At 39.5% G+C, this 23,253-nt stretch overlaps 5 protein-coding genes across 7 annotated transcripts; 2 read left to right on the top strand and 3 right to left on the bottom strand.

Annotated features, from left to right (window-relative positions):
- Positions 1 to 9,800: 9,800 nt before the first annotated feature.
- LOC118752680 (dipeptidase 2-like) lies at positions 9,801 to 12,662 on the bottom strand. The gene is made up of 5 exons (XM_036487560.1): positions 12,563 to 12,662; positions 12,470 to 12,507; positions 11,392 to 12,407; positions 11,159 to 11,334; positions 9,801 to 11,077 (listed from the first exon to the last, which is right to left on the bottom strand). The coding sequence occupies exons 3-5, from the start codon at positions 12,385 to 12,387 to the stop codon at positions 10,732 to 10,734; spliced, it is 1,518 nt and encodes a 505-aa protein (XP_036343453.1). The 5' UTR covers positions 12,388 to 12,407; positions 12,470 to 12,507; positions 12,563 to 12,662; the 3' UTR covers positions 9,801 to 10,731.
- A 415-nt stretch (positions 12,663 to 13,077) lies between these two features.
- LOC118752679 (ribosomal RNA-processing protein 7 homolog A-like) lies at positions 13,078 to 14,080 on the top strand. Its single transcript, XM_036487559.1, has 2 exons — positions 13,078 to 13,201; positions 13,260 to 14,080. The coding sequence occupies exons 1-2, from the start codon at positions 13,177 to 13,179 to the stop codon at positions 14,036 to 14,038; spliced, it is 804 nt and encodes a 267-aa protein (XP_036343452.1). The 5' UTR covers positions 13,078 to 13,176; the 3' UTR covers positions 14,039 to 14,080.
- A 63-nt stretch (positions 14,081 to 14,143) lies between these two features.
- On the bottom strand, positions 14,144 to 15,408 carry LOC118752682 (uncharacterized protein C7orf26 homolog). Its single transcript, XM_036487561.1, has 2 exons — positions 15,230 to 15,408; positions 14,144 to 15,168 (listed from the first exon to the last, which is right to left on the bottom strand). Exons 1-2 carry the CDS (start codon positions 15,306 to 15,308, stop codon positions 14,144 to 14,146), a joined length of 1,104 nt encoding a protein of 367 aa, XP_036343454.1. The 5' UTR covers positions 15,309 to 15,408.
- Positions 15,409 to 15,948: 540 nt separating this feature from the next.
- Positions 15,949 to 18,697, top strand: LOC118752677 (THO complex subunit 1-like). Its single transcript, XM_036487555.1, has 5 exons — positions 15,949 to 16,124; positions 16,181 to 16,852; positions 16,921 to 17,261; positions 17,319 to 17,654; positions 17,723 to 18,697. The coding sequence occupies exons 1-5, from the start codon at positions 16,059 to 16,061 to the stop codon at positions 18,546 to 18,548; spliced, it is 2,241 nt and encodes a 746-aa protein (XP_036343448.1). The 5' UTR covers positions 15,949 to 16,058; the 3' UTR covers positions 18,549 to 18,697.
- LOC118752678 (zinc finger C2HC domain-containing protein 1C-like) lies at positions 18,608 to 21,712 on the bottom strand. 3 transcript variants are annotated; one of them, XM_036487558.1, is made up of 6 exons: positions 21,412 to 21,712; positions 21,203 to 21,318; positions 20,290 to 20,406; positions 19,660 to 20,196; positions 19,502 to 19,543; positions 18,608 to 19,433 (listed from the first exon to the last, which is right to left on the bottom strand). In XM_036487558.1, the coding sequence occupies exons 2-6, from the start codon at positions 21,215 to 21,217 to the stop codon at positions 18,903 to 18,905; spliced, it is 1,242 nt and encodes a 413-aa protein (XP_036343451.1). In that variant the 5' UTR covers positions 21,218 to 21,318; positions 21,412 to 21,712; the 3' UTR covers positions 18,608 to 18,902. The 3 variants fall into 3 exon arrangements, with proteins under 3 accessions (XP_036343451.1, XP_036343449.1, XP_036343450.1); XM_036487556.1 differs by having other exon boundaries at positions 21,203 to 21,712; XM_036487557.1 differs by lacking the exons at positions 21,203 to 21,318; positions 21,412 to 21,712 and adding an exon at positions 20,589 to 21,007.
- Between the last annotated feature and the right edge of the window lie 1,541 nt (positions 21,713 to 23,253).

The following is a 23,253-nucleotide window of genomic DNA, read 5'->3' as shown; positions in this document are numbered from 1 at the left end:
ATTGGTGTAAAGTGCGCTTGGCCTATTTTTAGTCAAAGTTCAATGATTTCTAACTAGTTTGTTTGGCTATTCAACCATGGCATTAAGTGGAAAATTTATTAATGTGGAACATGTATATATATATATATATATGTAAATATGTGGCGTGTGTGTGTATGTATTGTGTGTAGAATACACTCAAAGATCTTTCGAATCAAATTATTCTTTATGGAATCTTTCTTTATCAAAGAAAATACCAAGAAACAAAAGTACTGCTTCGCTTAGGGTACGTTCGCTCAGAAAGCGGTACCGATCAGGGCGAAGCAGTTTCGACCGGAGAATAATAAAAATAAATGTAGCTATATTAAGGTGTTCATACAGCAAGCTTTTTCATTCAGCATTTTGTAGCTGAAATCAAAGCATTTTTTGATTTTAAATGTTCAACACCGCTTGACTGAACGACACAAAGTTTTAGTAATTGAATAACTGGACACACGTTTTTGGTCACTTTACCACTGATCATAAGGTTTTAGTAATTTAAAATCGTATATCGCTATACGTTATCGGGGTAAAATTCTTTTGTAATTTTAAAACTATGCACATACATACACTTACCTCTGATCATTTTGAATTAAGAAATAAATTTCTGGAAATTAAGTAAACTGGAAACTCATATTTTTAAGTTTTGAAACTGGGCACAAATTTTTCGACAATTTAAAAACGGGACATCAATTTTTGGACACTGGAAAAACTAATGTGGTCATTTAATCCCTTATCATATAATTTAGTAATTTAAATGCGGGACACAAATTTTTGGTAATATATAATCGGCTCATAAAGTTTTGGTAATCGGCAATTAAATATTTCTGGCAATTTTAAATAAAAACTAGGGCATAAGTTTTTGGTTGTTTGGTAACTGGGCACTTACTTTTTATCAGTGTACGAAAATAAACTATATTGTACGTTACTATTTAGTTTCGTTTATTACTTTAACAGTTCGGTACAATACGAAACAAAACGGCTGAGTTCACTTTGGCGATAGTACACTACAGTAGTTTAGTAGTTACAGACGAAACAACAAACGAAATGAATCGTGCAGGGAAAATATATTTATGTATGCACATATATGCAATAAACAAATACAAAACGAATGGCTGCAATGAATAAAAAAAATAAAAATGTTTTTTAATTGAATTGGATATGAAAATTTACAGAAAAAATTATTTTTCACGTAATTGAAACGTTTGCATACATATAAAACGTACCCTATGGTACAATTGTCACAAACGAAAAGCAAACGTTTCTCGTTGGGGAAAATGACAGTGAATCTTACAATTTGTTTCTGACTATTTACAAAACTGTACAAAACCACAAATGATATGATGATCGATGAGCAAATGGGAATTGTTTTGTACAGTTTATTTTCGTACCCTGCTTTTTATAATAAAAATATATCATACATATTTGACAATTTAAAAATTGGACCTGAATCGTTGTAAGACTGGACACAATTTTTTTTTGGGAAATTTTGTTACAGGTTAAAAGTTGTTCCATTTTACTGATTTAAAACGAGACACAAGTTTTGTTAATTTAAAAACAGTTCATACATTTTTGGACAACCAAAATTTGGTAAAATATTTTTACTCATTGAAATACAGGTCATTTCTAACATTTTTAGAACTGGATATAAAAACTCATTTTAATGTGGACATAAACGCGAGCTAAATTATTGGTAATTAAAAACTCGAGAAACAGGAATTGATTTTACAAAAAAACCCTATCATTAATTTTGGGTTATTTAAAAATCAGACATACTTTTTTGGTAATTTTAAAACTTTACGAAATTTATTTGATTGAAAAGTGGTCAATAATTTTTTTCTACCTCATCATTCATTTGCCATGTATCATTAAATGATAAAATATTCAAATCTAAAGTTTTTCATTTAAAAAGATTGTGCACGATTTTTACTATGAGAATTTATTTAGAGCTCCAAAGCTATGTATGTGCCAAGTCTTGTTCTTCTTGTTATCGGCTCACATTTGTTAAACATTTTGTCATATCGGTTTTCTTGCCACTCAAGCGTGCGGCTGACGTGACACGCCTACAAGTCAGCGAGACCTTTGCAGTCGAACATATTTTACACCTCCTTACATTTATAATTGCATTTCCGGTGTCATTTGCGTGCCTTGTCACATACAGTAGCCTCATAAAAATCTTACTCATACGCCGTGTATGCCCAACTACTTAGGCAGCTCGCCAAGTCGCGGTTTGCCTGTACTTGAAAGTGATTTTCGCTACTGTTAGCTTTCAAATACATGTGTGTTAAGTTTTGTGTTCCACTCGAGTGAAAATAAATCGCGGCATTTCTAATGGCATTCGCCGCCACCAACTCACAGCTCATACACACATATCTATATACATATATGTTTGTGCGCGATTATGTTTATGGTGCACAAATAACGCTGCCACATGCAGGCCGCAGCCACTCAAGGACACATAAGTTGTTGGTTTTTATTGGATTTCCAGTATAATGCCTCGCAGACGTCAACAACGAAGTAAGAAGCAGGCAAAACAAAACAAACAAAAAAACAGCTTGCGGTTGGCTGAAAAGAAACAGTGAGGAGTCTGGTTGCCACGCGAATAGGTTGATCTTCATCAGATATGCGATTTCATTAGCATAATTTTCTAGTGAAGACGGCCATGCAATTGCAATACACATATCCGTGCACGCTGCACTTGAGCGCACGCTTGTACATACATACATGTAAGTCTTTCGTAGACGCGCCGCTGCATTTGCTCGTAATTCAAATGGAATGTAAGTAAAGTGAAAATAGCAGAAAATAGCAGAAAATAGCGCAGGCATGGAAGTCTAAAAATATATTTTGTAGAGGTTTTTATGTTATTTTTATTATTGTTGTTGCGCATTTTTTCTCTTCTTTTGATTTGCAACAATAACAAAATGCAATGCTTTCCTTGACTTCGTTAGCTCTGTTAGAGCTGCGTTGCTATGATGTTGTTTATTTTATTTCTAAAATGAAAATCAAAAAACTTGACAAAGTGCAGATGAAACCCTTATGGTGATTTTATTTCTTCGAATAAATGTTGCCCTTTCCCGGTGAAGGGCATTTTTTTGCCTTCTTGTCGTTGTCTAGCTCACGTATTTTATAACATTGTCGTCTTAAATAACCACCTGATTTTCAGGGAAATTATCTACCCTGACAAAGCTCCCAAGGGTAGAGAATGTACCTTACAAGAATTTGATATTTTAAGAAACGAACACAAAATTTTCTCAACCCTTGCCTTTAATTTGGAATCGAACATGAAAAGAGAAAGGGGCAATCAGAAGGCGACATTTTTTGGTAGACACGAAATCACCATTAAATAATCACCAGGAAACACCCAGGCAGTAGAAAAACTGAAACAACCCGCAAACAAACAGAAATAAATATAAACTATCAAAACCAGGTATGGAATATAAAGAGCCAAGGTCTGAGCAGCGTAATAAAGTATGAACATTTGTATATATGTATGTATGTCTGTATGGATAGGCCGTGCATAAATGTGTGAAATGTTTCAAATGCAAAATATCAAAAACTTGGAATTGCTTAAGCATATCAGAACTGACGAAAGGGGAGAAAATGAGAGGAATTGTGGTTGAAATGAAAATGAGCTTGGCATAACATTATTGATTTTAATTGGGAAGCACCCAACCTGAAAGTGCAATTGAAGCCAAAAATATATGCCAAAGTTTGCAGAGGTGCTTAACACTCGTCGGATTTTGTGTTAATCTGGTAGCTTAAAATAATTTAAGCTAAATTTTTCATGCGCGTAAACATTGAGCAACCGTTACACATAACGGCATATTTATCAATGTCACCATCGATATCAATATGGCCTATAGAAACGAGAACAATTTCTCCATGAAAAGTTTCTAGGCTAAAGGGGTAAAACAGACGAAAAAACGAAAAAATATTCATAGATATATTCCTTATTGATTTTTTGTTAAAATTCTTATTGATTTTATTTATGAGAATGTCATTAAAATAGACAATGCATTGAAGTATGTACTGTTCCCATGTTTAAGCAACAACTGCTGTAGCCGATTGGATGCAAGTTCGACTGCCAAACATGTTGGTGCAAACCCTGTGGCACGGACACTTGCAAACATCAATAAAAAAAAGCGACAGAAATAGACAGGGGCTGGTTGGGCACTATTACAGTTAAGATTAAGGCTAAGATTAGGGTTAAGGTTAACATTAACACTAAGATTATGATTTAGATTAAGATTAAGATTAAAATCAAGACTAAGATTAAGATTAGGATCAAGATCAAGATAAATATTAGAATAACAATTACGATTAAGATTTAGATTTAAATCAAGATTAAGATTACGATTAGGATTAAGGCTAAGATTAAGATTAGCATAAAGATTAATATTATGATTACAATTAAGATTAAAGTTAAGTCCAAGATCAACATCAAGATCAAAGTTAAGGTTAATATTAAGCTTTAGATTCTGATTAAGATTAAGACTAATATTGAGATAAAGGATAAGAATAAGACTTAAATTACGATTAAAATTAAGGTTAAGTTAAAGATTAATACTAACAAGAAGATTGAGATTAAAATCAAAACGAAGTTCAAGATTGAGATTAAGACTGAGATTCAGATTTTGGATTAGATTACAATTAAGATTGTTGTTCATCATTATGCAAAAATCTACTCATTTAATATAGAGAACTATATGACGGCCGTTGTGGAGTAGTGGAAAGCAGTGCGCGCTATCATTACATTGCGCCTGGGTTCAAGCCCGGTTCAACCAAACATCAAAAAATAAAAAACCAAAAAGTTGTTTTCTAATAGCGGTCGCCCATCGGCAGGCAATGGCAAACCTCCGAGTGTGCTTCTACCATGAAAAACAGCTTTTAAATAATAATACAATCGCCGTTGGGAGTCGCCACAAATCGGAGGAGAAGCTCAGCCAAACACTAACATATGTGTAAGCGCCAATCTATGTATGGATTTTTATATAGCGTTGGTCCTTTAAACCGTTATTCTCCATACGAACATTATTTAAGACAAATTAGACGCATCTTTTGGCAAACAAATGCTATCGATATCCTTTGGTGCTCTGGTGAATTGTTTTTCTATCTGTCAGTAGGAACCTTGTGATGCGTTCTTCGATTTCCATAAACCCCTCGATTGTGTTTTCAGCAAATTTTTCCTTATCTCTGCTTATCAAAATCTTAAGGTGTTTAAAGGAGATGTACATCAGGGCGGGTCAATTTGTTTGGCAAGTTTTTTTTCGACTATGAAAGTGTAGCATAGAAAGATTCCACGTGCAATTCTAAGCAAGTTTGCGGAGGAAAGCATGGGTCGAATATTCATCTGAAGTTTGCCCAATGGCGAAAATAGGTTTCTGAGCATTTTCGTAAAGTAGTGCTGAAATTTTTTATTTATTTTTATTTATTATTTATGAGTAATCCATTTCTGCACTTATCTTTTTCTTAAAACTTCCACCAGAGTGCGTAACAGTGAATATTTTCACATTTTCTTTGACATCCTTTTCGCAATTTGGCAAGTCCAAATTGATTTTAGGCCCATGGGTTCTTCGAGTAATTTGCTTAGAATCACACGTAGAATTCCCATATTATATACGCGCATAGTCAAACAAAAATTACCTGCCATAATTTACATATCTCCTAAATGTGATTTTGTAAACATAATATAGTGACCTGAATTATAAAGAATGACTAGTCCTGAAAAGAATTTTTGCTCGTTACCTAGCACTACTATTTAAGTTTCAGTAGGTTTTGCCTTTAGAACACAATATTTTAACCAGAGTACTAGCGAAGCTATGCAACCGCAATTAATTTTTGTCCATTTCCTCTACTGCTGCATTTATATCTTATAGGAGTGGGTAGAAATGATAAGAATTTCTGAGTCCGATAGAACGGTAGAGAGTCTGACGAGGGTTTCCAGAATGCTCTGCGCGGTTTTCAAGAGGACGAAAATTTGTATGACCCTAAGATCCTTCTTAATTTGCAACCGTTTCGTTCTTGATTGGGAACCAATCCACTCTCTAGCTTTCTCGTGTCTCCCAGAATTTGTAAAAGAGGTGTGCAGACTAATTAAAAGAGGAAAGTGCACGGACAACTGGGACTAGTATTCACTAGAAAATCCAAGCAGCAGTAGCAGCTTCATGATCAGTTGTGAGAGTATCTCATCAACCCTGCAACTGCTAAGTTTTATAAAGTTTGTGCGAAGCTCAGCACAGCGGCAGTACTAAATTCATAATAAAAAGCAGTGCTCTGTGGGTTAATATCATCCCACTTCACAGGTGCCGTTCCGGTCTCGAGGTATGCTGTGTTTCGTGTAGTCAGATTAACGCGGCGATTAGTACGGTGGGCGCTGAAATGACTCCCGTGTTGGATGACATCATGATGTCCAGCGCTAAAGCAGAATGGAAAGTTCCTACTTCCACCTGGCTCATAATCTGGAGGCATGGCAAAGGGCTCGGGTTATCCTTATTTCGAAGGTGGGTAAAGGGGGGAGAAAACTACCGACCATGAAATCAGGTCTTGCACTCTGAACGAGGCATATTTTCATCTAGATAAGCATGCGTACTGGTTGGGCAGACCCACAGACACAGCGCAGTAAAAGTCGCTTTTTCGTTCAACAGTTTTACCTCAGAAATTTTCTGACTTTAGCGCCCTCTGCTGCTAACAAAAAGAGGATTTGATAAATTAATCTTCCAAATCTGTTAGCTATGCAAAAATTTGTATTACTTAAATATTCTAAGCCGTTTATTTGATTTTAATTTTGCTTATGGGACAAGCCACTGTGCGGCGCCATTTTCCCTGACTACAGAAATAAAAAGTTCCTTTGAATGTGAAAAGACAGTGCTCAGTGCCTTCCCTGAGATCGAGGTGGCTTTCGACAACACATCTCATTTGGACCTTGATCGGGCTCTTGATAATTGCCTACCTCTGTTCCCCAGGGACGATATACATTTAAACTAAATATGCAAATAAGGTGACTTGGAGTACCTCTATTATGGAAAAGCACATTCAGGCAAGTGCACTGCAATGGCACACAGACAGCCCCTGTAGATATTAGTGCAGGCGTATGTGGGCCTAATCTCAAGCTGCCAGTGCCCGTGGAAATCTTCTCAAGCATATTTCAAGTGGAAGTTGATGCCGTTGGTCTATCGACGTAATAGGATTTTTATTTTAATCGCCACTTTTGGCTGTCTCATCATTCGGGGAGTAATCCTCATTGCGCTCCTGCGCGCATAGAAAAGCTGAATGCCTTTGCTGAGAACAATGCTATTAAACTTATGTATATGAGTACCAGAACACAACGGAAGCAAATGAAATGAGCAAGTCGATTAGTTAACCGGCATGGCTGCTAACTCAACCCCGATAAGATCTGAGCCCTTGCTTGCAATAGGTCCTAATGAGATAAAGATTGGAATAGAGTCGTAAGAGGCCACTTGCATAAACACGAGATCTGGTTAAGTGATCTATGTCGCTTTTATTGCTCCGCCGAAGAGACATCATTGCACCTCCTCCTGGAGTGCAGGGTCGTGAAATTTTGGTTCTATGCACAATATCATTCACATTGTCATTCTTAATTTAATGCTTTAGGGCTCTAAAAGCTGCCGCAATAAAGAATTTATATATGTTTCTGTGTTTTCATTTAACTTTTATTTTATTGATTTTATTATCAATTTTTATTTAATATATTTCATTCGCATACTTAATATACATAGTAATATTCATTTTCATACTTAATATACATAGTAATATTTGTAGCAACGAAGGAGCGGTAAACATAATACGTACTTTCACAAGTATTTAAATGTGTAAGTAATATCAGTGTTGGAATGAACATATGTATACACAATTAAAGTGCACGCAGATACATACATATATACAAACATAAAGTAGTAGCCGTATAAAAGTTACTAAGGTATGTACCTTTAATTCTTCATCACCAGACTTCGTCTAGCCCTAATGAAATCCTAAAGTTTCAGGCAAGGTATCCTCTTGTTATATTCATAGTCTCTGGCCAGTGGAAGGTGCAGTGGGGTTTCTGCCGCCCTTTCGCGCAGTAAAGTCGGCAGCTGTCTAAGCTCCACAACCAGCAATGATCCATCAGATTTCCTGTTACATGTATGTTTTAAAGCTTCTCTTCCTAAATATCTTGGAATTGTAAGCTCTAATAGGTTGAGGTTTTCCCAATAGGCTCGTCTACGCAAGCACTTCTCTGCACTTCAGGCTTTACTGACAGTATGTTTGTATGCGGTTTCTATAGTGAGGATGAGTTTGTGTAGCTGTTTTTGTTGTTGTAGCGGCTACAACAACCCCGCCCAGATCGGTTAGTTCCTCAATCGTTGTCGTCGAGCTCTACTAGCGGTAGCCCCAGGAAGCGTGCAGCCTCGACGGGGTCTGTGCATAGGGACAGGGGCGTTAGTAGGGTGGAATTCAGAGGCGTACGAAGAGATGCTGGAGCGACTCTCCGCATGCCAGGCATTCGTTTAGAACATCCTCGTTTAGCCTGCTCAGGTACGAGTTCAACCTGCTGCACTAACCAGTTGGGCTATTGTGGTCCGAGTCCCCCGAGGCAAACGAAGTTCTGTCACGTCCACGTCTAGTGGTTGTGTGCCCAGAACGGCATTCACAGGTCGAGAGTCTACATAACTCGAGACTGCCTCTCGGTGAATGCCGTTCAAGGCCTGTCGATAAGTCGTCGGGTCAAAAGTTTGAGTAGCTGCTACTTCCCGCTTAAGTTCCTCGTTACCCTCTGTACCTTCATCGTGTTGGTACCAAATCAGTTGTGCTGTGCTGTTTTCCCCTATGGCGTTCCATTTCTTAAGGATTCCCATTCCATGCGTGATACAATTTCATTTGAAGATAGAACTTTTTAAGCAACTTAACTGTTAATGCGTTGGGCTTTCCTCTCATACATACACATACATATATGCAGGTCTCTACAGATTTTAATCGGCACAAAAACTGATGGCATAAGTCTCCGCTTAGAAGATGCTGGTGTATCGTCCCATGGGGTTGTAGATCGTGGCCATAGTGCCTTACATTCCGGCCGCTATACCTCCGTTAGTTTTTGAACCAGCTGTGTGTCATATTTGGGTGCGGTCCTGATAAGGTATTTCCTAGAATTATTTAGTTTTGGCCGCTTCCTTGCTTAATGCGGTATTGAACCTTTTCTCAAAAATTGTTCTCTCAATGATGTCATCTCTGTTGAACGGTGAGATGGGAATCTTTATTTTGATTTCCTTCCTAGCCTTTAAAATCTTGAGATCTACCTCTAGCTGTGTCTTTTCTAGTGAATTTTAAAAGGGCCTTGTTTGCAGTCTATTATTTTATGACGATTTGCTTTGGGGTTAGGTTGAGGATGCGTTCGGACGAAACGGTTCGGTACAATTTCATGAGGCTTCCCTCCCATAGTTTTGGTCAGGATGGATGGATTATGACATCTTGGTTGTAGTGAATTTGCATGGGTTAGCGTGCGTTTAAACATGGAACCCTTTTAAAGCGCAGTTAGTCAACGACGTAGTGTAAACGTAGGTTGACGTACGTAGCAGCATATCAAATTTACTGTTGATAGAGAGAGAGAGAAGCAATGGCAACGTCACCGCCATGCAGTGGTGAGTTTTCGTTAATACGCGAATCCCATAAGGTAGATCGTGTCTGCTTTAACCTACGTCTACGTTACGTCGTTGACTGTTTGAGCTTTTAGATGCGCTGTTTCCTTGGGGGTTGACCGCAATATTGAAAATGACTTTGTGCCAAAACAAAAATACAAAATAATAATAATTAAATCCTTAAGCACTTAGTTTCTGCTCTAAACAACCTTTCAGTTGATCGAAAATCGCATAAAATTGTATCCAATTTAGGACTGTTATTCGATTTAGGACTGTGGTCTATTAAAAAAATTTAGAGTAAAAATAATTATAGTTTAGAAGGGGAGTTTTATTATTCTATTATACTGCCCATTCACACTTATCGAATTGCGGCTGTTTTAAGGGTCCGTGAATTTAAATATTTAGTAAAAACAAGTTAACATTTTGGCCACTACAGTATGGGAATGTACGTATGTATGTCCGTATATTTGTATGAACATATGTATGTACCCAGTAGCGAAAATGGTCACCGGTGACATCGTCACAAATGAGAATTTAGTGACATCGTCGCACTTGCTGTGAATCCTAAACGATACATAGCTGACAATGATATTGGTGACTATGTCATGCAGGTGTACTTCTATCAAAGACTTAAGTATAACAGACAATGTCTTGCAGCGGTGACTTATAAAAAGTCCATTGCAGGATAATGTCGTTTGAATGATCACTGCATGACAAAGTCAACGACTTCCATATAAACAGAGCCCAAAGTCATTTAAGACGTAACTTGGCAGTACAAGACACTTAAGAGACCAATTAATGCCATTCGCTACGGGGTATGTAACTAATTATTATGAGAATACATATGTAATAGCTATCAGGCTGTCTATGTATATAGTACTTTTGTATGTTTGTACGTACGTACTTGCACGAATCCCTATTCAAATATGTATGCATTTATGCATTTATAACTACCATAGTTAAACGTAATGGGGTGTGGTTGGGTGGAATTAACTGTATGTGTGTGCGCGCTAACAAAAAAACTCTAACAAAAGATACGCTTTTTCAGCTGAAAATGTTTACACATAAATTATCTCCCGTATGTTTATGTCTCCGGATAGCGGCAATAGGAAGTACTCTCGACAAGCTCCCGTGGTATCCAATCCTCGTATAAGGGCAACCGATTTTTCAATGTCTCCACTTCACGTAAAATGCGCACTACATTGCCGCCAATTAGTTTCTTGATAGCCGCATTACCCCAAACGCGATCGCGTGCCAGCTCAGCTAACAGAAAAGCATAACTCTTGGGCGCACCACCCAAACCAATGTGATCGACACCGGCCACCTTGCGCACATAGTTGATGGCGTTGATAGCTTCGCGTACAGAGAACCGACGTTCTTCACAGCGTTCCAAATTCAGCATTATTACGCCACCATTGTCCGAAAGCAAGCTGGCGAAGTGGTAGTAGAGTATGCGAGTGATTAAAGTAGAAAATGCGGCCTTGCCAACCATTAAATAAAAACAAACTCACCTCAAAATGCGATCAGGTATGGAGGCTACGCTGGAGCTGTTGCAAACCGAAACTGGCACAGCATTCAAGAGCAAAACCGGCGCTTTGGCCGTGTGCAATGCAGTCACCATAGCCGCCTCTGACAATTGAGAGATTTCGATAAGCATTCCCAGTCGATTCATCTCGTAAAGCACCGTCTAAAATATGAAAATCTATTCATTAACAAAGCGCCAAGTGCTTATTTGCTTACACACCTTTCCAAACTCGTTGATCGAATGTGTGGCATTTTCCTCGAATAAATAGTCATGACTGCGTATGCAAGCAGCAGCCCAGGGTGTTGTGCATTCCAAACTAGTAATCGATACGAAGCGTGCGCCGAGCAGATACATCGATCGCAGTACTGCCAAACTGGCACCTAATGTGTGGCCACCGCCCAGACCAAGCATCACAGCTACTTCACCTCGGATATGCGTCTGTTCCATTTCGTCGGCAGAGAGCACAATGTGCAATGCGTCCGTATTAGCGGTAATGCGGCGTGCCTCATCGATACCCTCCAATGCCAACTGTACGGCATCCAAATACTGTGCGCCGCACGGCACCGAAATTGGCCAAAAAACTGCACCAACATGATTGCGACGCACTTCGTTTAACATACCACTGCTGCTGCTGCTGCGATTCAGAACATCACGCATCGGTAGCTGCCAAGCGGAGCCTTCAATTAGCGGCGATTCAGCCAACAAACGACGTATGAATGCAAGCCGCGCTTCTAGCAGCGACGAGGAACGCAACTGCAGCGCCAATGGTATGCCACCTGCCATGGCTATGCACACCAACATTATGCCGAGCACAACTATCAGCCGACGACTGCGCGTCGAACGGCTGGGCTCACTACCCGTATCACTACACGCGCTCATTTTATATGCGGCAGCGGCGATGGCGCCATTCTTTAGCTTCTCACTGCCAAGCTTTGTAATCTCTGGCGGTAGTTCAATGTCCGCGATTTCTGTGAAAACAAAACATTGCTGCTTGCAGTGTGGCTGGTGCTCGTGTTGAGGTGGCTGCAGCTCGTGCGGGTGTGGGAGTGGTGCGGGCGGTGGCGGCGGTGGAGGTGCAGGGTTTAGTAAAGGATTGAGTGCGAGTTGCTGATGGTGCTGATGATGCTGATGCTGGTGCTGATGTTGGGGATACTGATGATGGTGTATGGCAGCGGCACACACCTCTATATATTCACGATTTGGCACTGGATTCATGCTGCTGCCATAGAGCTTGGCTAAACAATAGCAATTAAATGAGTTTACACGGCTGTAAGGGGGTTTGCGTTCAGTTGCACACCTTCTTTATTTGATTGTGGACGTTGTGATTTTAATTTCCTATAAAATTTAATCGATTATTTACCAACAAGTGAATTAATCCTGAAGCACTCACCTACACTTTTCAACATTGGGAAAAAGCTTTATTGATTTTTCATTTGACAGTTTTACGGCTCCTGCGCAGTAGTTGGACGCGTAAATTATTTGCAACAGGACGAATGCAGCTTTTAGTCAGCTGGTATGTGAACGTTCGGTTACAACTTTGCAAGCCAAGTTGAAGATGCCTTTCCTCGTATGTACGTACATAGACTTTTATTTCCAACATCTTTACTCAGAGCAAGTGCTTAATTATTAAACTTTAATATTTAACCATCTAATTTAATAATTTAATTATTAAACTTTAATATGAGAAAAATGGCGTGTCAAGATGAAAGTGAAAAAGTAATTGAAAATAAGTTGGTTCGATTGCCGTCCCTAGCCATTTATTTCCACCAGATGAAAATAAACTGGCAATTTGATTTTTTATTTAAAACTCACTGCAGATGCAACGGTTAAAAAGTTGTTCCGTTTCGTTTCCATGCCATCCCTCAAGATTTTTCAACAAAAACCCAACTCCACTGTGAACTGCTTGTCGCCGAAAGAAGAAGCATATATCAGCAGCTGTTGTAAACAAATTATGGCACGTGCGTATTCCTGGTCAATTGTATTTATTTGTTGAATAGCGAAGTAATGCCCGATATTGAGGGCTATAAAGGTAAACTATACAAGTATATATACTCTTTATGTTTTATCTAAACTTAGCAATATTTTAGTGATACCCTTGCGGCTCACAGCCGATCGAGCTTTGGAACTTTGCCACCAGATTTTCATGCGCGAGCACTTCATACGCCTTGAAGATGCGAGTAAACCGAAGGGACGCACACTTTTCCTACTCAACGTGCCACCTTACGTATCGGAACAAAGCTTGGGCCGCTTCTTCCGCAAGAGTGTTGATGTACTAAATAAAGTAAGCTTCGCTGAACGTCCAGGTCGAAACGAAAGCGAAAAATGGCAGAAATATAACATCCCATTCAGCAGTTCAGCTGTGCCTTTTAAATTTAAAGTGGCTTACGTTGTCTTTCAAAAAAGTACGGGCGTGCAACGTTCTCTACAATTGAGTAGCATTGATTTGTTTAACAGCGATGGCGACTGTGTACTAGAATCGGGTATGCAGTTGTGGCACAGTCAGTATGAGGAGCGTATATTGGATGAAACAGAGGCACAAGCACGCATTGACAAGTTTATGGAAGCGTATGATAAACGCGAGAAGAAAGCGCTGGAGGCGGCTAAAAACTCCGAAGCCGATGCGGACGGTTGGGTGACTGTTGGCAAACAAGGCCGTAATGCCGGATTTGAACAGAAAGAATCTGTGGTTGGTCGCTTAGAAGAAAAGATAGTTCGCGGCAAGAAAAAGAAGGAATTAGATAATTTCTATACGTTTCAAATACGCGAGTCGAAAATGAAAAATATAGTAGAATTGCGTAAAAAGTTCGAAGAAGACAAGCAAAAAATTGAAGCGCTTAAAAAGACCAGGCGTTTTAGACCCTTTTAAAGTTGGTAGTTTTTAATAAATGAAGCTATACATTCTTATAAACATTTTTATTTGTGAAAACTATAATTTACATACATAATTATAGCATAGTCTTATAACTATTACTCAGACGGGTTTGTTTGATTTTATTACCATTGACATAAGCGAATGAGGCGGCAACGTTTCAAGTATACACAATAATTGCGGTATATTTCCGTACATACAATTGGCTGATTTGGCTACCTGCACAGCTTGCGCAAGTCGCTCCATACTTTTTTGATAGGCTACGTCTTTTGTAGGATCTGTTTTATCAGCCAGCAAACGAGATACATAATTTTTCAATGGTCCTACAGTTTGTGCTAAATGTTGGGCATTCAATGCTGTAGGTGGACCAGTGTTGACTATCTGCAACATCGTTTGCAACAGCCACAGATGTAAATTACTGTAAGAGGAACGATTCGAGAATAAGGGTGCTAGAACCGACCAACGTATAAGCCCAGCCAAAGGTGTAACAACAGGCATGGCAATAGCACCACTTGGCAATGCTAAAGGCTGTTGAGATGCCAGACACAAGGATGAATTTTCACTTATCCATTCCGTGAAAACATCTAATAACGCATCTGGTGGTGGCGTAATTGCGCCTAATTGCTCATTCATATATAAATCTGCCACGGCAGTCATTAGATTAGCTGCGAAATGTGGGGCAACCATAGGAAGCTGCTTAAATTTCTCAGAGGTTTTGCGTGAAAATGTTATAAAATCACTAACTAAACTCTGTGCTACTTCCAAACTTGGTTGATTCGTGCAACCGACTTGTTGCATCCATGTTCCTGCTGATGAGAGTAGAGGTGCAACCGAACCTGAAACAGCAGTGCTTACCAATCGGCAGAGTATTTTGGATCTTTGCGGTGTAAGATTACTACCAAACAGTGATAGAAATACTACGTTTCTTGTAGCATCTGGCCCAGGCTGCGAAAAAAACTCAATAAGAACGAGTATGAGTTGAAACTCTTGAAATGAGTTCATTTGGACGCTGGAGAATGGTTGACCTTTGCGGATGTCTAGGGCGTCTTTGGGCCGCTCCATAAATACAAACTCGGAGATAAGTTGAATGGCAAAGTTCTGTTTGCTGCGGCTCACGACGATGCTTTCTGAAATTTAACAAACGTCCGAATTTTATATTTTCCGTATTTTTATGGGCACAATTTTTACCTATACGGGGAAGGGCTTCCTTGGCGCAAGCCGGAAAATCCAGCTTCCGTAAACTATGTTTAAAATCTGCTTGCGACATTTTTTTCTCCAACAAAATCAAAAAATGTAAACAAATAGATATGATAAAAACCAGCTGTTGCTGTCAGTGGTACTATCGATAGTCTGGAACTATCATGAGGCATCGATAGTTTTTCGTAGCTATCGATACTATCGAAATTTTAGGTTTTTTCCATATATGCGTTCTTTGATATATGTAATACTTCTATATTGATAGTAAGCTAACATCTCAATGTGTAAGCATACCGAAATCAAAGCGAGACAGTCTAGTACTGTTTTTGTCAATGTGTTGTGTACTTGAGTGCCGGTTTTGTAAATGTGTCGTGTACATGTTTATTTATAAACGTATGTGTTCCTTTTCTTTCGTACGTGTTTATTGATATATCTGTACTGTATTGTTTTCGGACGGTACTAGCTCATACTGCCAATATAGGAGTATTACATATATGGTTTTTTCCTTTTTGTTCCTTACCTAAACCAAAGAACGTAAATGTACAAAGAACATAAATGTACATAAATACATTTACGTTCTTTGGAGGTAAGAAGCAGAGATAAGAAGCCAATTTGGCGGGTTTTTGAATCCGCTCTTGGTAGCAAAGAAAGTTTGCTATGGCAACCCTGGTGCTTCTGTGTTTCGAAAATATCAGCTCGTTTCTGTTTACTTGCAAGTCGCAATTATTTTGCGATCTGCCAGCAACATTTTGTGGCACTAATTTCGTTTGCTTTGCGAAATAGTTTTTAATAAAGTGCGAACAATCTTCTAATCGAGAGAATGAGTTCAACTGTTGTAACACAACAGCGCCCCCTTGGCTTTATTGGACTTCATACCGAATTTACGGTAAGTTTCTAAAAATCTTGATAAATGTGCGGCACTTCAATGTATTCCTTTCACAGAAAGTTCTGCAAGAAGCGTTCCAAAAACAAGACGCCCATATTTTGCGCGCTTCCTATGAATCCTTCGGAGCCAATACCGACCATGATAAAAAGTCGCCAATGGACCAAGCGTTTCGTGAAATGCTACTTTTCCGCTTAAGTGACGAGGTTGAAAAAGTGGGTGCTCTTGTGCGTCTTTCAGTTGAAGCAGTGCGTGCTGAAATTGTGTCAGTTACCATACCCGTTGTCTTGCTGGGGGACATTTTTGATGCGGTCACTTTAGATAAATGCGAACAAATCTTTAGATTCGTTGAAGAAATGGTTGAAGTGTGGAAAGAGGACATATTTTTCTCGTCATGCAAGAATAACATTCTCAGGATGTGCAACGATTTATTGCGGCGTTTATCGCGGGCACAGAATACAGTTTTTTGTGGTCGTATATTGCTATTTCTATCTAAATTCTTTCCTTTCTCTGAACGGTCTGGACTCAATATAGTTTCGGAATTCAATTTAGACAATGTTACTGAATATGGTGTCGACGGCAAAGACCTGGATGATACTGTCGAAGACACCGTTGAAGATATTCCCATCAAAATTGATTACAATTTATATTGCAAATTTTGGTCGCTTCAAGACTTTTTTCGCAATCCCAATCAGTGTTACAGCAAAGCTCAATGGAAAATGTTTCAAGCGGTGAGTATTTTATGCACTATTTCTAAATTATTTGTGCATTTGTATGTTTTGTTCGAATTCCCCAATAGCACGCTGGTACAGTGTTAGAGGCTTTTGATAGCTTCAAGCTAGAAGAGCCACGTGTAAATAGCGCAGGAGAAAAAACCGAAAATGCTTTAACGGCTGCTGATTATTTGGAAAGCATGAAAATGGATTTGGATGTTTCTGAATTTGCAGCAGAAGTGGATAATCCAAGTTGTAGTGAAGTAAATAATCAAAATGTGCGCCAGTCCGATCACTTCTTTGCCAAGTTTCTGACAAATCCAAAGCTGCTGACCCTACAATTATCTGATTCCAACTTTCGACGTTCAGTCTTAGTGCAGTTCCTGATTCTGTTCCAATATCTTCAATTGACTGTTAAATTTAAGACGTAAGTTGAAAACATAGCATCTACCAAATCCAAAATATTTGTTTCAATTTTTAATAGTGAATCAAATACATTGACCACCGCGCAAACAGATTTTATCAAGGAAACAGAAGCAAAAGTATATAAATTGCTCGAAGATACACCACCTAATGGAAAGCGTTTTTCTCGCACCGTCCGACATATGTTAACTCGCGAGGAAATGTGGAATAACTGGAAAAATGATGGATGTAAGGAGTTCCGCAAACCCGACGACGCTGAACCAGAGACTACCGCAAATAAGGACGCTGGAAGTAGTGATGTCATATCTACCAAACCACCAGCAGCCAAGCGTGCCAAGCGCACCCTAGGGGACAGTTTAAAAGATGCACACCGCAATAGCAAATTCTTTCTGGGAAAGTACGTATATATATCCCCCTTAGTTTTAAACCGAATTTTACTAAGTATTTCTCACTCTAAACTCGTAGTGATGTCTTGACACGTCTCTGGAATTATTCGCCTGACAATCTGCAGGCATGCAAAAGCGAAGAGCGCAATTTCTTACCGAATGTCGAAACATTCCTTGAAAATCCGCATGAAAAGAACGATCCCTCATTTGAATGGCGCGCACTTCGGTTGCTAGCACGCCAGTCGCCACACTTTTTCACGTTCTTAAACTCGCCGTCATACAAAATAGCTGACTACTTGGAGGGCGTACGACGCCGTTTGGCCAAGGATCGCTTAGACAACGCTAAGGCAGCTCTGAACGCCAACAACGTGACATCAGTTGGTGGCAACTCAAACACAGAATCTGTCATTGCAGGCGAATCAAATAGCGAACAGGGGTCTAATCCTCAAGAAGCAGAGGGAGAAACAGATGTTGTTGGTGTTGGTGACGGTGACAATGACGGCGACGGTGAGGGCGATGGCGATGCAATGCTAACCGAAGAAGATGTTCAAGGTGACTTGGACAAAGGCGATGATGATCGGAACGCACACACCAAACCGGTGACGGCCACCAGAGAACAAATAGAAGAAATCGCACCACTCATTGGTGACGACTGGAAGAAATTGGGCAAAAAATTGGGCTACACTGTTGATGAGCTACTCTACTTTGAGACGGAGCATCCAGATCGCGATGGTGGCTGCATCGCAATGCTGAGTAATTGGTTTGCCGATGACGATGATGCCAGTCTTGATAATTGGGCCTATATGCTTGAAGGTTTGGAAATAAATGCCGCTGCAAAGGCGGTGAAAGCGCTGATTGACCGACTTACACCGAAAGACGACAAAGTGGAGGTGCTGTCAGATTAGTGCGAAAGCTATTTAACATTAGGTATAGTTGTAAACTGAAAACGAAGATCACTTCAGTATTCAGTTTTGATTTAGTTTATGTTTTAATAATATTTCAAAAGTCAAGTTTACAATAATAATTTATCACATGTACAGGGTGTGAATATGCATTTCGCTGTCTACATTAACATTAATTCGTCATATAAAATCTCGGCGGCCAACGCAGACAATTGGCCTTTTTGTTGAAGCACCCTCAGCCAAATGGTCAACGATTCTGTCAGCAATGCACCAAAACTCCATCGTTGTTAGTTTCTATGAGATTAAATGTAGCAAAAGGCTGATTTGTTTAGTATGTTTGAGCGCACCGACTTCAATTTATCTTCGTCTCGGTGCCGTTTTACCCGGCTTCGGCTTGTTGTGTAACATAGTGGCGCAGCGCGGTATATGCCGCTCAGCTGCAGACTCGTTAAAGCGACGCAAGCAATGTGGGCACTGTATATAGTCGGGGTTCTCCGAAGGTGGTGGTGGTGGCAAATCACTTAGCTTGCCACCACGGGCTAAATGAGCCTGTACCTGCTTGGCGGCACGAATAGCTTGTATAAACTCCTCATGTTTCTTTCGCCAGTTATTCTTCTTCATACTGCCTGACATGCCACTTACAGCAGCAGCACTGGAGTATCCGGATTTATTGTTGGCGTTATTACGAGATTGTGCTTTTTTCACATACTTTTCGGCATCGGTGCCTCGTAAACGATGACGTGCCGCGTCAAAGGTCTTACGCTTGGTATGCGCCATTTTCTCGCAAATCTTCTCATGCTTCGGAAGTCTTTCCATATTGAAATGGCGATTGCAATAGCAGCACAGACCACTGTTGCCCGCGTCTATGTCAGCTTGCGTTCGGTTACCCTACGAAGATATAAAAAAAAGCAAATTATAAATTGTCATCTGGAACAGGTTATGCTCGTCGCGCTTACTGCAGTAGTAGCCATATTTCCCGAAGTGCTCCTTGGTGGAGTCTAAAAGTCAGTAAGGAAAAATATTAATCGAAAATTTTATTTTTTTAATACAATTTCAAGTCAATTGGGAAAACTCAAATCCGACGCGTGAGAATCTTTGAAAAAAAAATGCCTACCTTCGTAGTAGTTGCTGCAGTGGGTTTTGAGGTTCTGAGTGTGGAACTCTGCTTTGGTACTGGCGTTCGTCGTGCAGCAGCAGCTGTAGCAGATGTATTTACTGGTCGCTTGGAGATTGGTGCAGCTGGTAGTGGTACTGGCGAAGGTGATTTTTTTGTCACAACTGGATTTAGTTTTAGACTGTTTGATGATTTGGCACGGCCCAGAACCTCGTTGTCCCTATTATTATTGCGATCGTCTGGCGAGTGCAAGCCCAAGCTGAGTGAAGACATTTCCTTCGACAGCGCGTCGGCGTTGCCGTTTAGCAGCCGCCTTGGAGGATTTCGCACATTTGTGGAAACACTGTTTGCATTGGCTACGCCGCGTGGCTTAACCGACGCAATGTTGCCATTTCTTTCTTGATTTGAATTGTGTATAGCGCCACCGACTTGGCGAGGAATTGGCGCCGGTGCTTTAGACGTAGAACTGATTGGCTTCAGAGGATTCGCCCGATCGATGCCTGCGCCACGTCTTCGTTCATCGAACATTTGACGCACCTACAGCAGTTGCAGGGTAAAAGTATTAAAGTATAACAAAAAATGTGCGTACATATAGATGCATAAGAGCTGCAGAGCTGCATACTTAGCTACCTTGCCGTTTGTAATGTGCTTTGGACTCCTAATTTCATCCGTGGAGCTGGCACCTTCGTCTGTCATCTCCAGGCGTCTATGCTCACGCTCCTGTTGCTGTTTTTGTTGAAAACGCATCTGCAAAATAGATCGAAAAAAACGAGATGTCAAATTTTTATTTCATTTCCGATTTGCTACATAACTCCAGCCTTCAGTGTCAGTTTAGCAACGTTAAAATCAAATAGGAGTCATTCTGATATACTCCACCATGCGATAAAATGCTGAAACATGCTATACTTATCGATTTTGTTAAAACTAACGTCGAACGATGAGTTAAAGTCTGCTGGCGGCAGCTGACTAAGTGCCTCAACTAATCTACGTCCTGCCCATGAGTCGCTGAGCTTGACTGGCGGAATGATTGGATCATGCAAGTATTCATTATTCGGACTCATGGTCGTCATGTTTTTGGCGTTGCATCAATCAATTCGCTATCTTTATGCACATTTAGTAAGTATGCTTTTTATATACATACATACATATGTACATGCATATGTGATTTTATATAAAAAAAACTCTTAATCCAAAAGCGTTGTCATGCAATGTTCCTATGTATGTAGGTTTAAAAATTTTGCCGCTACAAAATGATCAACATGTCCTTTCGGCGACAGGCAAAATAATACTAAATATGAGGACAACGAAGTAAATCGCTGTCTCTCATTTCCGAAAGGACAAGCAAAACATTTACGCCATTGAACTCATTACTCACACTTTATTTGTTCGTCGACAAATCAAATAGCGTAGTACCCCCACCCACCCAGCGAATGACCAGTGACTATAGTAATCAATCAAGTAGTAGCATGTCAAAACATCAAGTCACTCATGCATGTGGTCACACAACAAACACAGCACACATATTCAGAGTCGTTGCACTTACTTTGCTTCCAAACATGCGTTCCTTGCGCGCGCAAAGAAGACGCGCTAGCGAAATTGTCCAGCTATTCGAGTCCGTTTTGCTGACGCTGCCACCCACCACCCGATGAAAGCATACACCTACCCATACAATAATAGATATCTTTTTATAACAAAACAGAAGGCACATATGTGGAAATTGAGGGCAATTAATAGTCCAGCTCATTCACTCACAGCTTTAACGATTTATTTTCTCGTTTGGATCGCCAAATATTTTATGAGTACAATATTGTCCGCTCAAGTGCTCATCAAAGCACATAGGTACATACATACATATGTATGTTCTACATATTGGTTTTCAAGAAATTTGTTCAATACCCTGCTGCAATCACTTGATGTACTTGATGTGCGCTCTGAAGTATCTCGACCTTATGCCAATCGATAAAAGGCTTTGTGTCGATTTGAAGAAAGCTATTTAGCGTATGAAAATTAGAAATCTAAACACAATCACCATATCCTTCCACATGTATGTAGGTACATATATGTATGTATGCTGGTTCTAAAGTGAATGTATTGCGCTTGTGTTTACTTAATGTGTGCTTGTTCCGGGCAACGATGTCAATTGAAAGTACATATTTACGTTGCCATGACTGGGCGGCGGTGCATATGGCCCACACTAATGAGCCGCACACTGTCATTGGCAAAATTTCGTACATACATATGTACATTTACAAATGTATGTTTATGTGTATGCTCAAGTGCATTAAAACTTGCTCTAGAATATCAAGGTATAATCAGTTATTTATTTTCTTGTTAATTTTCCAACTTAATGCATTAAGCTCCCATAGCTTAAAAATATACCATTTAATTAAAGTGAGTGTGTGTTTGCAACTCAGAAGTGGAATATATATACATACATATATATGTACATAACATTGTGTATGTTTAGCTGTGCACATCTCTGATTATTTGAAAGGGCAACTTAGTTCGTACTCGGTAATTAGCAATATTTAAGATAATCAAGCAGGTCCCGCAATTAACTTCAGAGTAAATTTCAACTAATCTCGATTTGAATTCAAAATGAGCTTTATTGAATTTCACTCGGAAGTGAATTGCATATCCTGCGTAATTAAATTACCGATATAAATTGCTCATTTTTTGTTATGCTTATATACTTATGTGGTTGTACTAAGATTCTACTGAGCTGACATTGTAATGGCCTGAGCGATCGTGACCTAGTCTGGTAAAGTACGCCAGTCGTTTCGATTACCTTAAAATTGACGCCAAGTGAAACCCAATTTTTATAAACCAAGGCTTTCCAGAGCAGTGCAAACCTTCCACTTCATTTACCACCACCAGCGGAATCTGCGTTGAATATTGGGCTAGAGCGTTTGCGTTCATTCATACGATGCTAATTTATAAACATTCCGATGGCTTCGACTTATGATTTTTTTGCAGTAAAGCATTGTCTTCTAAAATGCGCAATAAATAATGAATTAGTTATACACAATAACGCAATGCGCTTTCTATCTATTGCCTAGGTGCGCCGCTCCTACTTAGTTGTATGAAACTAATTTTAGCCGTCCCTTTAGATGTCATATTCATCGAGGGTGTAATTAATTTCATTTTAATAAAGCTTTTGCCATAAGTGGTGCATACATATACAATGAGTATTAATTACTCCCACCGCCGAATTATGACCATATTTCTAAATATGTTGTACACGTCAAAATGTTAATTTCATTGTTTTTGCTCATTTTCCCTGTAAATAATTTGTCGACACCACAAATTCTAAAAGCTGCACGCTGCACAGCAAGAGACTAGGGATGTTGCGAATGTGGAATTTTAGACATTCGCGGATGCGGATGCGAATGCGGATGTCAAGTATTTTCCAGAAACAATTCGAATCTAGCTTAATGGTAGGATCGTTGTTTAAACAACGCTTACAAGCCAATCAAGCTGTGTCAGGTTTTTCTAAAGCGTTTTAACAAGAATTCTTCATTCTATTTCTTTGGCTGTTTCAGAATTTGGGGCTCTGAAACTTCATCAGCGACTTTCGATTTTAGTTTTTGTAAT

This window comes from Rhagoletis pomonella, unplaced genomic scaffold (genome assembly GCF_013731165.1).
Source record: "Rhagoletis pomonella isolate Grant_MI unplaced genomic scaffold, Rhpom_1.0 Rhpom_scaffold_01736, whole genome shotgun sequence".
NCBI lineage: Eukaryota > Metazoa > Arthropoda > Insecta > Diptera > Tephritidae > Rhagoletis > Rhagoletis pomonella.
This window is presented reverse-complemented; position numbering and strand designations above follow the sequence as displayed.